Source organism: Colius striatus, chromosome 7, assembly GCF_028858725.1.
Source record: "Colius striatus isolate bColStr4 chromosome 7, bColStr4.1.hap1, whole genome shotgun sequence".
In the NCBI taxonomy this organism is placed as follows: Eukaryota; Metazoa; Chordata; class Aves; order Coliiformes; family Coliidae; genus Colius; species Colius striatus.
This window is the reverse complement of record NC_084765.1, coordinates 1244471-1256108: the sequence shown is the minus strand read 5'-3', so window position 1 is coordinate 1256108 and position 11638 is coordinate 1244471. Positions and strand designations below refer to the sequence as shown.

At 67.5% G+C, this 11638-nt stretch overlaps 1 protein-coding gene across 1 annotated transcript; it reads right to left on the bottom strand.

Moving 5' to 3' along the window:
• Window positions 1-441: 441 nt before the first annotated feature.
• VWCE (von Willebrand factor C and EGF domains) lies at window positions 442-10436 on the bottom strand. The gene is made up of 20 exons (XM_061999943.1): window positions 10321-10436; window positions 9142-9236; window positions 8941-9030; window positions 8627-8755; window positions 8420-8536; window positions 8210-8326; window positions 7266-7394; window positions 6883-7181; window positions 6709-6802; window positions 6541-6623; window positions 5003-5090; window positions 4773-4858; window positions 4547-4664; window positions 3694-3779; window positions 3433-3529; window positions 2493-2575; window positions 2230-2320; window positions 2066-2148; window positions 930-1020; window positions 442-819 (listed from the first exon to the last, which is right to left on the bottom strand). The coding sequence occupies exons 1-20, from the start codon at window positions 10428-10430 to the stop codon at window positions 482-484; spliced, it is 2424 nt and encodes an 807-aa protein (XP_061855927.1). The 5' UTR covers window positions 10431-10436; the 3' UTR covers window positions 442-481.
• Window positions 10437-11638: the final 1202 nt, after the last annotated feature.

Sequence of the window (11638 nt, the reverse complement as noted above, 5' to 3'; positions counted from 1 at the left end):
CCTCCCAGGGTGGGGCTCAGCTGCTCCTCACCCCAAAGCCCCCTCCAAGGGAAAGCCCCATGGCTGGGCTTGGCATGTCAGGGGGTGCAAGCAGGAGGAAGGGGAATAAATACCAGGGGGACTTTATTGGTGGCAGGGAAGGCAGCTGACCCCTTCCTCAGCCCTGCAGCCAGGCTGGGCTCAGGGTACCCCAGCCCATCCAGGAGCATGACCCAGCCCCACATCCTATGCCCAGAGAAGGATCAGTGGGGCAGAGAGGGGCTGAAGGGGCCCCAGCACCCAGCCAGAGAGGCAGAGCCCGTGCTCCTGTGGCACTGGGGATGCTGTTGCCCACCCTGGCCACTTGTCACCCTCTCCCCAGCCACCCAGCACCCCAGGGGCCTGGTGGGCCAGACCTGCTGGTCCTACACACCCCCTCCCTTCCCCTTCAGTCTCTTCATCCCCTTATCCTCCTGCTCACACCTCAGCAGGCACCTGGCCCTTAGGGAGCCTGGGGGGCCGTGTCCCTGGGGGGTCCCTGAGCCTCAGGGCTGGAGCTGGGGGAGCCTGTGGGGGCTGTGACTCCAGAGGGGGTGACGGGGGGCAGAGTAGCTGCTGATGGGCACTCAGAAGGGCTGGGGGTGCTCAAAGGGGGCTCCTCAGTGGGCACCCTCCCTGGAGAAGGGCCGGGGGGGGCCGTGCTGGGCAGCAGGAGCTGGGCCAGGCGCTGCCGGGGGGGCCGGGCTGGGGCTGGGGGGCTGCTGGGGGCTGAGTCCTGCCGGGCTGGGGGCAGGGCCAGGGCCAGGCCGTTGCTCTGCAGCAGGAGCTGGATGTCTGTGGCTAAAGGAGAGAGGCTTTTGGTTAGAACCCACCCTCCAGGCTGTGTGGGGGGCACCCCGGGGTGGGGGGGAGGGCAAGGCAGCCCCCCAGGGCCTGGGCAGCCCTGTTACCTTGGCAGGGTGGGCAGCAGGCGGTGGGCAGCACGGGGGGCTCTGCACAGGAGTGGGGACACAGCCTCTGCTCACAGCTCACCTCCCCCAGCTGCCAGGCAGTGGTGAAAGGGAGGGGGTGAGTTATCCCCAGCCCAGCCCCAATTCCCATCCTCTTCATCCCCAGCTTCATCCCCAGCCCATTCCTGTCCCCATCCCCATCATCCTCATCCCTGGCCCATCCTCTTCATCCCCAGCCCATTCCTGTCCCCATCCCCATCATCCTCACCCTGGACCATCCTCTTCACCCCCAGCCCATCCACATCCCCAGCCCATTCCTGTCCCCATCCCCATCATCCCCATCCCTGGCCCATCTCCATCATCCTTCATACCCATTCCTATCCTTCTCATCCCCATCATCTTCATCCCAGCCCCATTCCATCCTCATCTCCATCCTCACTCTCATCCCCATCATCTCCCATCCTCATCACAGCCCCTTCCCCATCATCCTCCTCCTCTTCCCTATCATCTCCATTATCCTTATCCCCATCATCTGCATCATCCTCATCCCAGTCCCTTCCCCATTATCCTCATCCCCATCATCCCCACTCTCACTCCCATCATCCTCACCCTCATCCCAGCCCCTTCCCCATCATCCTCATCCCCACTCTCACCTCCATCATCCTCATCATCCCCACTCTCACCTCCATCATCCTCATCTTCATCCCACCCCCTTCCCCTTCATCCCCATTCTCATCCCTCATCTCCATCATCCTCATCCCTCATCCCCATCATCCTCATCCCCACTCTCACCTCCATCATCCTCATCTTCATCCCACCCCCTTCCCCATCATCCCCATCATCCTCATCTTCATCCCACCCCCTTCCCCATCATCCCCATCATCCTCATCTTCATCCCACCCCCTTCCCCATCATCCCCATCATCCTCATCTTCATCTCACCCCCTTCCCCATCATCCCCATCCCCTCTATCCCCATCCTCATCTCCATCCTCCTCCTCCCAGCCACATCCCCACCCTCCTCCCCATCTCCCTCATCCCCATCCCCATCCCACCCCCTCCCCGTTCCCTTCCGCCCCCATCCCGCCCCCCCAGCCGTGCCCGCCCCGGTGCCCGCCCCGGCGCCCCCATTGCTCACGCGGCAGGTACAGCGGGTGCAGGGTCGTCCCTCGGGGCTGAAGCTTTGCCCGTTCACCACCTTCCTGCCCTGGTAGTTGCAATCTGCCGGCGGCGAGCCCGGCTCAGCTCAAAGCCGGGACCAGCCCGGGAACCCGCCCGGGACCGTCCCGTGCCGCCGCCTACCGTTACAGACCGGGCAGCACTCGCCCTCGGGGTGGAAGGGGTACGTGCAGAAGATGGCACAGTCCACGGGCGAGCAGGCGACCGAGCCCAGCTGCGAGAGACGGGACATCAGCGCCCACCGCGCAGGGACCGCGAGGGGGGACACGGGAGCAAGCTCCCCCCCCGCAAAACCACCCCTGGGAGCTTTACATCCTCCCGCAACGGAGGCAAAAACTGCTGCGTGGGAGCCCAAAGCATCCGCGGGGCCCCGGCGCAGCCCTCACCAGGCAGATGCAGCTGAGACACGGGTCCAGGCTGGAGGGGAAGGTCTCGTTGTTGTAGAAGATTCTCCCCATGTAGGTGCAGCCTGGGGAGGGGGGGAGCGTGGAGAGGGGCGCTTGGGGTCGCCGGGAGCTTTGGGGACCACCCTGGGACCACCCGCTCTGCTTAAAACCCCGGTTTGCTGGCGCTGGTCCTGCCCGGGGCAGCGGGGCGGGGAAAGGAGAGGATGAGGAGGGGCGGAGAGGATGAGGAGGGGCGGAGGGGATGAGGAGGGGCGAATAGGAGGAGGTGGAGAGGATGAGGAGGGGTGGAGGGGATGGGGGGAGGCGGAGGGGATGAAGAGGGGCGGAGGGGATGGGAGAGGGCAGAGGGGATAGGGGGAGGTGGAGAGGATGAGGAGGGGTGGAGGGGATGAAGAGGGGCAGAGGGGATGAGGAGATGAGGAGGGGCGGAGAGGATGAGGAGGGGCGGAGGGGATGAGGAGGGGTGGAGAGGATGAGGAGGGGTGGAGAGGATGAGGAGGGGCGGAGGGGATGGGAGGAGGCGGAGGGGATGAGGAGGGGCGGAAGGGATGGGAGGGGGGCTGAGAGGATGAGGAGGGGCGGAGGGGATGAGGAGGGAGGGAGAGGATGGGAGGGGGCAGAGGGGATGGGAGGGGGCAGAGGGGATAGGGGGAGGTGGAGAGGATGAGGAAGGGTGGAGGGGATGGGAGGAGGCGGAGGGGATGGGAGAGGGCAGAGGGGATGGAGAGGGGCAGAGGGGATGGAGGGGGGTCGGAGGAGGGGAAGCGGGGGAGTGAGAAGAGATGGGGTGGGGGCGGAGGAGGGGATGCAGCGGGGCAGGGGAGGGGATGCAGCGGGGCAGGGGAGGGGATGCTGTGGGGCAGGGGAGGGGATGCAGCGGAGCCAGCAGCCCTCCTGAAGCAGCTGCTTCCCCCGTCACCTGCGGAGCAGTCGGGGCAGCACTGGCCGGGGATGCGGATGGGGTAGGGACAGGTCTCCACGCAGTCCGTGCGCTTGCAGCTCACCGAGCCGTCTGCCTGCGAGGGAGAAGCACTTGCCGGAGCCCTCGGGCTGCCCAAAGCCGCGGGGTTGCAAGGCCAGGAGGGCGCGGAGCTGCCCGGGGAGCCGCGGCCAGCCGAGGGCAGGAGGCGCCGGGGCAGGGCCGGGTACGGGGAGTGAAGCAGAGCAGCTTCTCATTCACCTGGCAGATGCATAACTCACAGGGATCGCCCGGAGACCAGATCTGTCCGACGGGAAACTCCACCCCGTTGTCATCCACGAAGCAACCTGGCCGGGGGAGGGACACACGGGGGGACAGGGGCACCCCCAGCCCATCACCCTGCTGATGCCCTCCAAACCCCACGGCTCTGCAGCCCCCCCCGTGCCCCCTGCGCCCCCACAGACAAATCCCCCTCCTTCCCCATCCTCAGCTGTCCCCAACACCCCCCTCCTTGTTCCCAGCTGTCCCCAGCATCCCACCCTCCCTGTGCCCATCTGTTCCCAACCTCCCACCCTCCTCATCCCCAAATGTCCCCCACATCCCACCCTCCTCATCCCCAAGCGTCCCCTGCATCCTATCCTCACTGTCCCCCCGTTTCCCCCCATATCCTGCCCCCCTCATCCCACCCTTTCCATCCCAAAGTGGCCCCTGCATCTTGTCCTCGTTGTCCCCAGGCTGCCCTCCCATCCCACTCCCCCTGTCTCCAGGCATCTCTCACATCCCACCCTCCCCAGCCCCACGTGTTCCCTGCACCCCACCCTCCCCAGCCCCAAGGGTCCATCCCACCCTCCCCAGCCCCAAAGGTCCACCCCATCCTCCTCCCCCCATCCCCAAGTGCCCCCTGCAGCCTCTCCTCACTGTCCCCCCACCCCCCTCTCCCTGTCCCCAGCCATCTCCCCCATGCCCAACTGTGCCCCCCATCCCATCTTCCCTATCCCACATCCATCCATCCACCCCCATCCCCAGGTGCCCCCTCCACATCCCAGCCTCCCCATCCCCCCTGCCCCCCATCCATCCATCCACCCCCGTCCCCAGATGCCCCCGGGGGTCTCACCAGCCGGGGCAGGGGGCTCTCTGCAGCTGAAGCAGCACTGCCCCGGGCCCAGGTGCCGCTGGTGCTGCGGGCAGTCGAGGGCAGGGCAGGGGGCGAAGGAGCATTCCACCTCACCACCCTGGGCACACGGGCATCACTCACCCCCAGAGCCCACACACAGAGCCCACCCACCCCAGGGAAAGCCTGGAGCAGCCCTGGGGACCCCCCTCAAACCCCTTGGCCCTACCCTGCAGATGCAGGTGGTGCAGTCGTCCCCGTCGGGGCTGAACCGGGCACCGTGGGCATAGGAACGGCCCTGAAAGCTACACTTGGCTGGGGAAGAGAGAGGCAGCGTGGTCAGGATGGGGCTGGGGGGCAAAGCACAGCTCCTGCTGAACCCCCACCCCGAACCCTCCAGCCCAGCAGAGCCCTGGGGTCCCCCTGCCCCGTGGTTTGGGGGTCCCGGGGGGGTCTCACCTGGCTGGCAGGAGCAGCAGTCGGCTGGTGAAGGGCTGAGGCAGGAGCCCGGGGGGCACTCAGGGGAGATGCAGGAGATGTTGCCAGCCTGCAGAGGAGAGTGTGGGGCTGGCAAGAGGCAGCTGAGGGGCAACTCACCCCCTCCCCACCGCGGGGGCATCACGAGGGGGCACCACCTGCCCCATCGCTGCCCGCTGCAGCACCCCAGGGCAGGGGGAAGTGGGGGGACTTGGGGGGGAATCAGGGGGATGTGGGAGGATTTGGGGGGATGCAGGGGGTTGGGGGGGATTCAGAGGGATGTGGGGGGATTTGGGGGATGGGGGATATTCAGGAGATTCAGGGGTACATGGGGGATTTGGGGGGAAGTGAGGGGAGTTGGAGGATCTGGGGGGATGTGGGGAATGGGGGGAGATGTAGGGGATTGGGGGGATTCAGGGGGATGTGGGGGGATGCAGGGGGTTGGGGGGATTCAGAGGGATGTGGGGGGATTTTGGGGATTTGGGGGGATGCAGGGGGTTGGGGGGATTCAGAGGGATGTGGGGGGATTTGGGAGATAGGGGATATTCAGGAGATTCAGGGGTACATGGGGGATTTGGGGGGAAGTGAGGGGAGTTGGAGGATCTGGGGGGATTCAGGGGGATGTGGGGAGATGTAGGGGATTGGGGGGATTCAGGGGGATGTGGGAGGATTTGAGGGGATTTGGGGGATGGGGAGATTCAGGGGTACATGGGGGATGTGAGAGGATTTGGGGGGTGTGGGGAGATGTGGGGGGATGCAGGAGGTTGGGGGGATTCAGGGGGATGTGGGAGAATTTGAGGGGATTTGGGGGATGGGGAGATTCAGGGGTACATGGGGGATGTGAGAGGATTTGGGGGTTGTGGGGAGATGTGGGGGGATGCAGGAGGTAGGGGAGGGATTCAGGGGGATGTGGGAGGACTTGGGGGGTGTGGGGAGATGTGGGGGGATGCAGGAGGTTGGGGGGATTCGGGGGGATGTGGGAGAATTTGAGGGGATTTGGGGGATGGGGAGATTCAGGGGTACATGGGGGATGTGAGAGGATTTGGGGGTTGTGGGGAGATGTGGGGGGATGCAGGAGGTAGGGGAGGGATTCAGGGGGATGTGAGAGGATTTGGGGGGTGTGGGGAGATGTGGGGGGATGCAGGAGGTTGGGGGGATTCGGGGGGATGTGGGAGAATTTGAGGGGATTTGGGGGATGGGGAGATTCAGGGGTACATGGGGGATGTGAGAGGATTTGGGGGTTGTGGGGAGATGTGGGGGGATGCAGGAGGTAGGGGAGGGATTCAGGGGGATGTGGGAGGACTTGGGGGGTGTGGGGAGATGTGGGGGGATGCAGGAGGTTGGGGGGATTCAGGGAAATACAGGGGAGATGTGGGAGAGTTTGGGGGGCATGGGGGGGATTCGGGGGTATGGGGAGGATGTAGGGGGATTTGGGGGGACGTGAGGGGGTTTGGGGGATGGAGGAGGACGCAGGGGAATGCTCCTCATCCCCACCCCTCTCTGGGACAGCGGGGGCTCACCAGGCAGACACACACAGTGCAGTTGCCATCGAATGGGGAGAAGACATCGCCCTCTGCCCTGGCCACCCCCTCGTGCAGGCAGCCTGCGGGGCAGGGCGGGGGTCAGGGAGGGGAGGGGGCTGCCCCATCTCGGCAGGGCTTTGGTGGGGGCAGGGGCTCGGGGCTCACCTGCACAGCTGGGGCAGCAGCCGCCGGCCGGGGCGGGCAGCGGGTGGGAGCAGGGGACGGGGCAGCTCACGGCCTCGCACACGGCTCGTCCCCCCTGCGACGGCAGCCGCCAGCTCAGCCCCACAGCGGGCTGGGGCGGGGGGGGCCGTGGGGAGGGTGCGGGGGGGAGCTCACCTGGCAGGAGCAGCTCTGGCACCCCGGCTCTGTCCAGCGAGCGCCGGGCTCCCGGGGGACCCCCCGGGACCAGCAACGAGGGGCCGGCGGGGTGGAGGCGCCGGGGGGCGGCTCGACGGGCAGGGAGGGAGAGGAGGGAGGGAGTTGGGTACCGGGAGGTGCAGGGGCGAGGTGGGGAGAAGGGGAGCCCCTGGGGAGCAGGAGGGATCCCCCAGAGCCGGGAGGGAGCAGGAGGAGGGTGGGCGGGTGCTGCAGGGACTGCAGGATGGGCGACGGGGCCAGGATGGATTTGGGGTAGCCTAAGGAAGGGCGACACCGAGGTCACTCGGGGCAGGGGGCAGCCGGAGCCATCCTGCTCCGGTCCTCAGCCCCAGCCCAGGTACCTTCGCAGGAGAGCCTGTCGCTGCCCAGGCGGTAGCCGGGGCGGCAGGAGCAGAGGAAGCTGCCGGGGGTGTTGTGGCAGGAGTGCTGGCAGGAGCGGCGCCCGCCCGGCAAGCGGCACTCGTTCACGTCTGGGGGGCAACAGGGGGCTTGTAGGGGCTGTGCCAGGAGCTGCTGCAGCCTGGGCAACGGCTGAACGGGCTGCTCAGGGCACGCAGCTCGGGGACAATCGGAGAATCACACGATCCTTTGGGTTGGGAAAGGTCTTGGAGCTGCTGGAGCCCAGCACTAACCCACGGCCTCAGCACCACGGCTTTGGGGTCCCTCCAGGGCTGGGCACTCCCTGGGCAGCCTGGCACAGGGAAGAAGCCACCAGGCTTCTTGTCCCTCCCTGGGCACGCTGCTGGCTCCTGTTCATCCCCACACCCCTGTCCTGCTCCCCACATCCCTGTCCTGCTCCCCACATCCTTGTCCTGCTCCCCACACCTCTGTCCTGCTCCCCACACCCCTGTCCTGCTCCCCACATCTTGTCCTGCTCCCCACACCCCTGTCCTGCTCCCCACACCCCTGTCCTGCTCCCCACATCTTGTCCTGCTCCCCACACCCCTGTCCTGCTCCCCACACCCCTGTCCTGCTCCCCACATCCTCGTCCTGCTCCCCACATCCCTGTCCTGCTCCCCACATCCCTGTCCTGCTCCCCACATCCTTGTCCTGCTCCCCACACCCCTGTCCTGCTCCCCACATCCCCGTCCTGCTCCCCACATCCATATCCCCCTCCCCACACCCCCGTCCTGCTCCCCACACCCCTGTCCTGCTCAACCCCCCCTCAGCGTGACCCACGCAAGGACGAGGACAAGGCAGCAGCAGCGTGCAGACGGGCTCCACGGGCAGCCCCGTGCCCCGTGTGGGGCTGTGGGGCAGGAGGGGCTGGGCATGCCGTGCTCACCCACGCAGGAGTGCCGGTTGCCGTGCAGCTCGTAGCCCGGCCGGCAGGAGCAGCGGTAGCTGCCGACGCTGTTCTTGCAGCGGTGCTGGCACGGCGTGGCCAGGCACTCGTCTGTATCTGGTGGGGCAGAGGCTGGTGAGGGTCAGTAGCCACACTTGGCTCCTATTTTTTCCCCCTGGCCATTCCCACCCCCGAGCCCCCCCCGAGCACCCTGGCAGCTGTGGCGGTCGGCAGAGAGCTGCATCCCGGGGCCGCACTCGCAGACGAAGCCGCCCTCGGTGTTGACACAGAGACCTTCACAGGCTGAGCTCAGGCACTCGTCGATGTCTGGGGAGGCGGGGGAAGGAGATGGGGGAGCTGGACACGCGGGGAGCTGCTGCCACTGGTGCCGCCGGGACCGCCCCGTCCCCCACTGACCGGTGCAGCGGACGCCGGTGCCCGTCTCCACCATGGAGAAGCCGAGGGGACAGACACGAGCCACCTCCTGGCACCCGCCGTGGTTGCAGGAGAGGTCGCAGCCGTACTCCCCGCACGTCCCCGGCGCCTCTGAAACACGGGCAAGGGCTCCAGGGGGTCCCAGCGCCCACCCCCAGCCCGGCGCGGGGCATCCGCAGCGGGGGCTGCACCCCCCCTGCCTCCTCCTGCCAGGGACTGGGGAGCTCGGGGGGTGGGATTCTGCAAGGGGAGGTGCCGAGGAGCCGGGGGAGCTCGGGGGGGTGGGCGCTGGGTACCTGGGCAGGTGATGCCCTGCTCCCCATCCGGGCAGGAGCAGAGGTTGGGAGCGATGCACAAGCCGCCGCCGCAGCCGAAGGAGCAAAGCGCTGCGGGGGTTGATGGAGGGGAGGGGGAACGGAGGGACAGGGGAGGGGGTCAGGAGGGCAGGGACAACCCCCTCCCGGCCCCGTGCCCTCCCCTCCCGAGCCCGTACTCACGCAGGGTGCACTGCCCGCTGCCCGGAGACAGCAGCCACCCGGGGCAACAGCCGCTGCCCAAGCCCGAGAAGCAAACGTGGGGCCCCACGCGGCGCCTGGGCGAGGGGAGGGGGGCTGAGAGCCAAGGTCGCCGGGGCCACCGAGCCCCTGAGCCCGGGGGGACACGGGGGGACACGGGGGAGCGGTGGCGGCGTGCCCGCGGTCAGCCCCGTCCCGTGGTGTGCAGCGCGGGGGAGGCAGGGACTGGGGGAACTGGGGTGCGGGGGAGCCCAAAACAAGGTGGGACTGAGGGAGGGGGCTGTGGCCCGGCTGCCCCAGACAGCCCGGCTCAGGGGACAAGGGCACAATGCACCGGCAAGGTGTGGGGAGCGGGACAGGGATGTGGGGAGCAGGACAGGGGTGTGGGGAGCAGGACACAGACGCTGGGAGCAGGACAGGGGTGTGGGGAGGGGGATATGGATGTGGGGAGCAGGACAGGGATGTGGGGAGCAGGACAGGGATGTGGGGAGGGGGATAGGGATGTGGGGAGCAGGACTGGGATGTGGGGAGCAGGATAGGGATGTGGGGAGCAGGACTGGGATGTGGGGAGCAGGACAGGGATGTGGGGAGCAGGATAGGGATGTGGGGAGGGGGATATGGATGTGGGGAGCAGGACAGGGGTGTGGGGAGCAGGACAGGGATGTGGGGAGCAGGACAAGGATGTGGGGAGCAGGACGGGGATGTGGGGAGCAGGACGGGGATGTGGGGAGCAGGACAGGGGTGTGGGGAGCAGGACAGGGGTGTGGGGAGGGGGATATGGATGTGGGGAGCAGGACAGGGATGTGGGGAGCAGGACAAGGATGTGGGGAGCAGGACAGGGGTGTGGGGAGCAGGACAGGGGTGTGGGGAGGGGGATATGGATGTGGGGAGCAGGACAAGGGTTTGGGGAGCAGGACAGGGATGTGGGGAGCAGGACAGGGATGTGGGGAGGGGGATATGGATGTGGGGAGCAGGACGGGGATGTGGGGAGCAGGAGCCGTGGTCCCGGCCACCCCCCGGGGCAGAGGGAGAGCCGTGCGGGCTGTCAGCCCGTCCAGCCGAGGTCGCGTTGGCCGGGGCTCGGCCGCCATCCCCAGGTGTAGCTGGGAGAGAGAGGATTAAAAAGGGAAGGAGGGGAATGGGGGGAGGGAACCCGGCTACCTCTCCACGGCAAAGCTGGCCGGCTTCTTCCTCCCGGGATAAACCCTGCCCTGGGCGCCCGGGAGGAACAGGGACACACAGGCAGCCTGGAAGAGCAGCTCGGCCAACATGACAGGCGGCTGTGGCCGGCGGCACACGCTCCGTCCCGGGCTCCTAGCGCATGCTGGCCCTCGGCCCTGCTCCTCCTCCTCCTCCTCCCGCCCGGGAACAATGCGGGGGGTGAGGGAGGCGAGGGGAGGGGGGCGGGAAGGCACCGCCGCTCATCTCTCCACCCCTCGCCCACCCGGCGCCGGGGATGCTCGTGCGGCTGCATCCCGGCTCCGCGCCGGACGCGACGGGGAGGGCACGGCGGGGCTTTCCCCGGCATCGGCAGCCAAACATCCCCCCTCCCGCCCCCTGCTCTCCTTTCTCACATCTGGCAAAGCTCCGGCGTGGCCTCTCCCCACCCCTCCTCCTCCTCCTCCTCCTCCTCCCGGAGGCACTGGGCCGCCTTCCCAGCCCTGCGCAGGGACCCACCAAAGAGGAGCACGCAGCAGATAAAGGGGCCAAAGTGGAGCTGGGACGGTGGAAAAGGGGGAACCCGGGGAGGAGAGGGGTGTGGGAAGCTTTGGGATACCCCCACAGCGGTGTCACCCCCCTACACACACACACCCACCCACCCCAAAGCTTCCCCCCAGGCCCCTCGGTCCTGCCCCGGTGAGGTCATGGGCAGGTAAATGATTGATGCCAGGGGGCAAAGGGCTGGTGCTGAGGCTCCTCTCAGCACGGGGCTGGGCTCAACACCTGCAGCCTCACCACCCCACGGCCTCCAGCTCCCCACTTTGGCCCCAGAAGCTGAGGGTTTGGGAGGCAGGACCCAGAGCAGCCACCCCCTGCAGCTGAGCAAGGAGAGGAGGGGCACAGGAGCCCAGGCAGGGGGGTGTCAGTCTCTTCCCAGCCATGAGCCACAGGACAAGGGGAAAAGGGGCTGCAGCTGCCCCAGGGGAGGTTGAGGCTGGAGCTGAGGCTGAGCTGTTTCCCTGAGAGGGGTGTGAGCCCCTGTGCCAGGCTGCCCAGGGAGTGCCCAGCCCTGGAGGGACCCCAAAGCCGAGGTGCTGAGGGCTGTGGTCAGTGCTGGGCTGGGCAGGGGATGAGCCCCAGCAGCTCCAAGGCCTTTCCCAGCCTCAGTGTCCCTGTGATTCTCTGAGGCAGCTCCTGGCCTGGGGAGGAGGCTGGAGTGTGGCCAGTGGCACGGGACAAACACTGGCCCTGCCCTGCCCAGCACGTTTGTGACCCAGCTGAGGGAGGGAAGCTGCCAGCAGCACCTTGGCACCAGCAT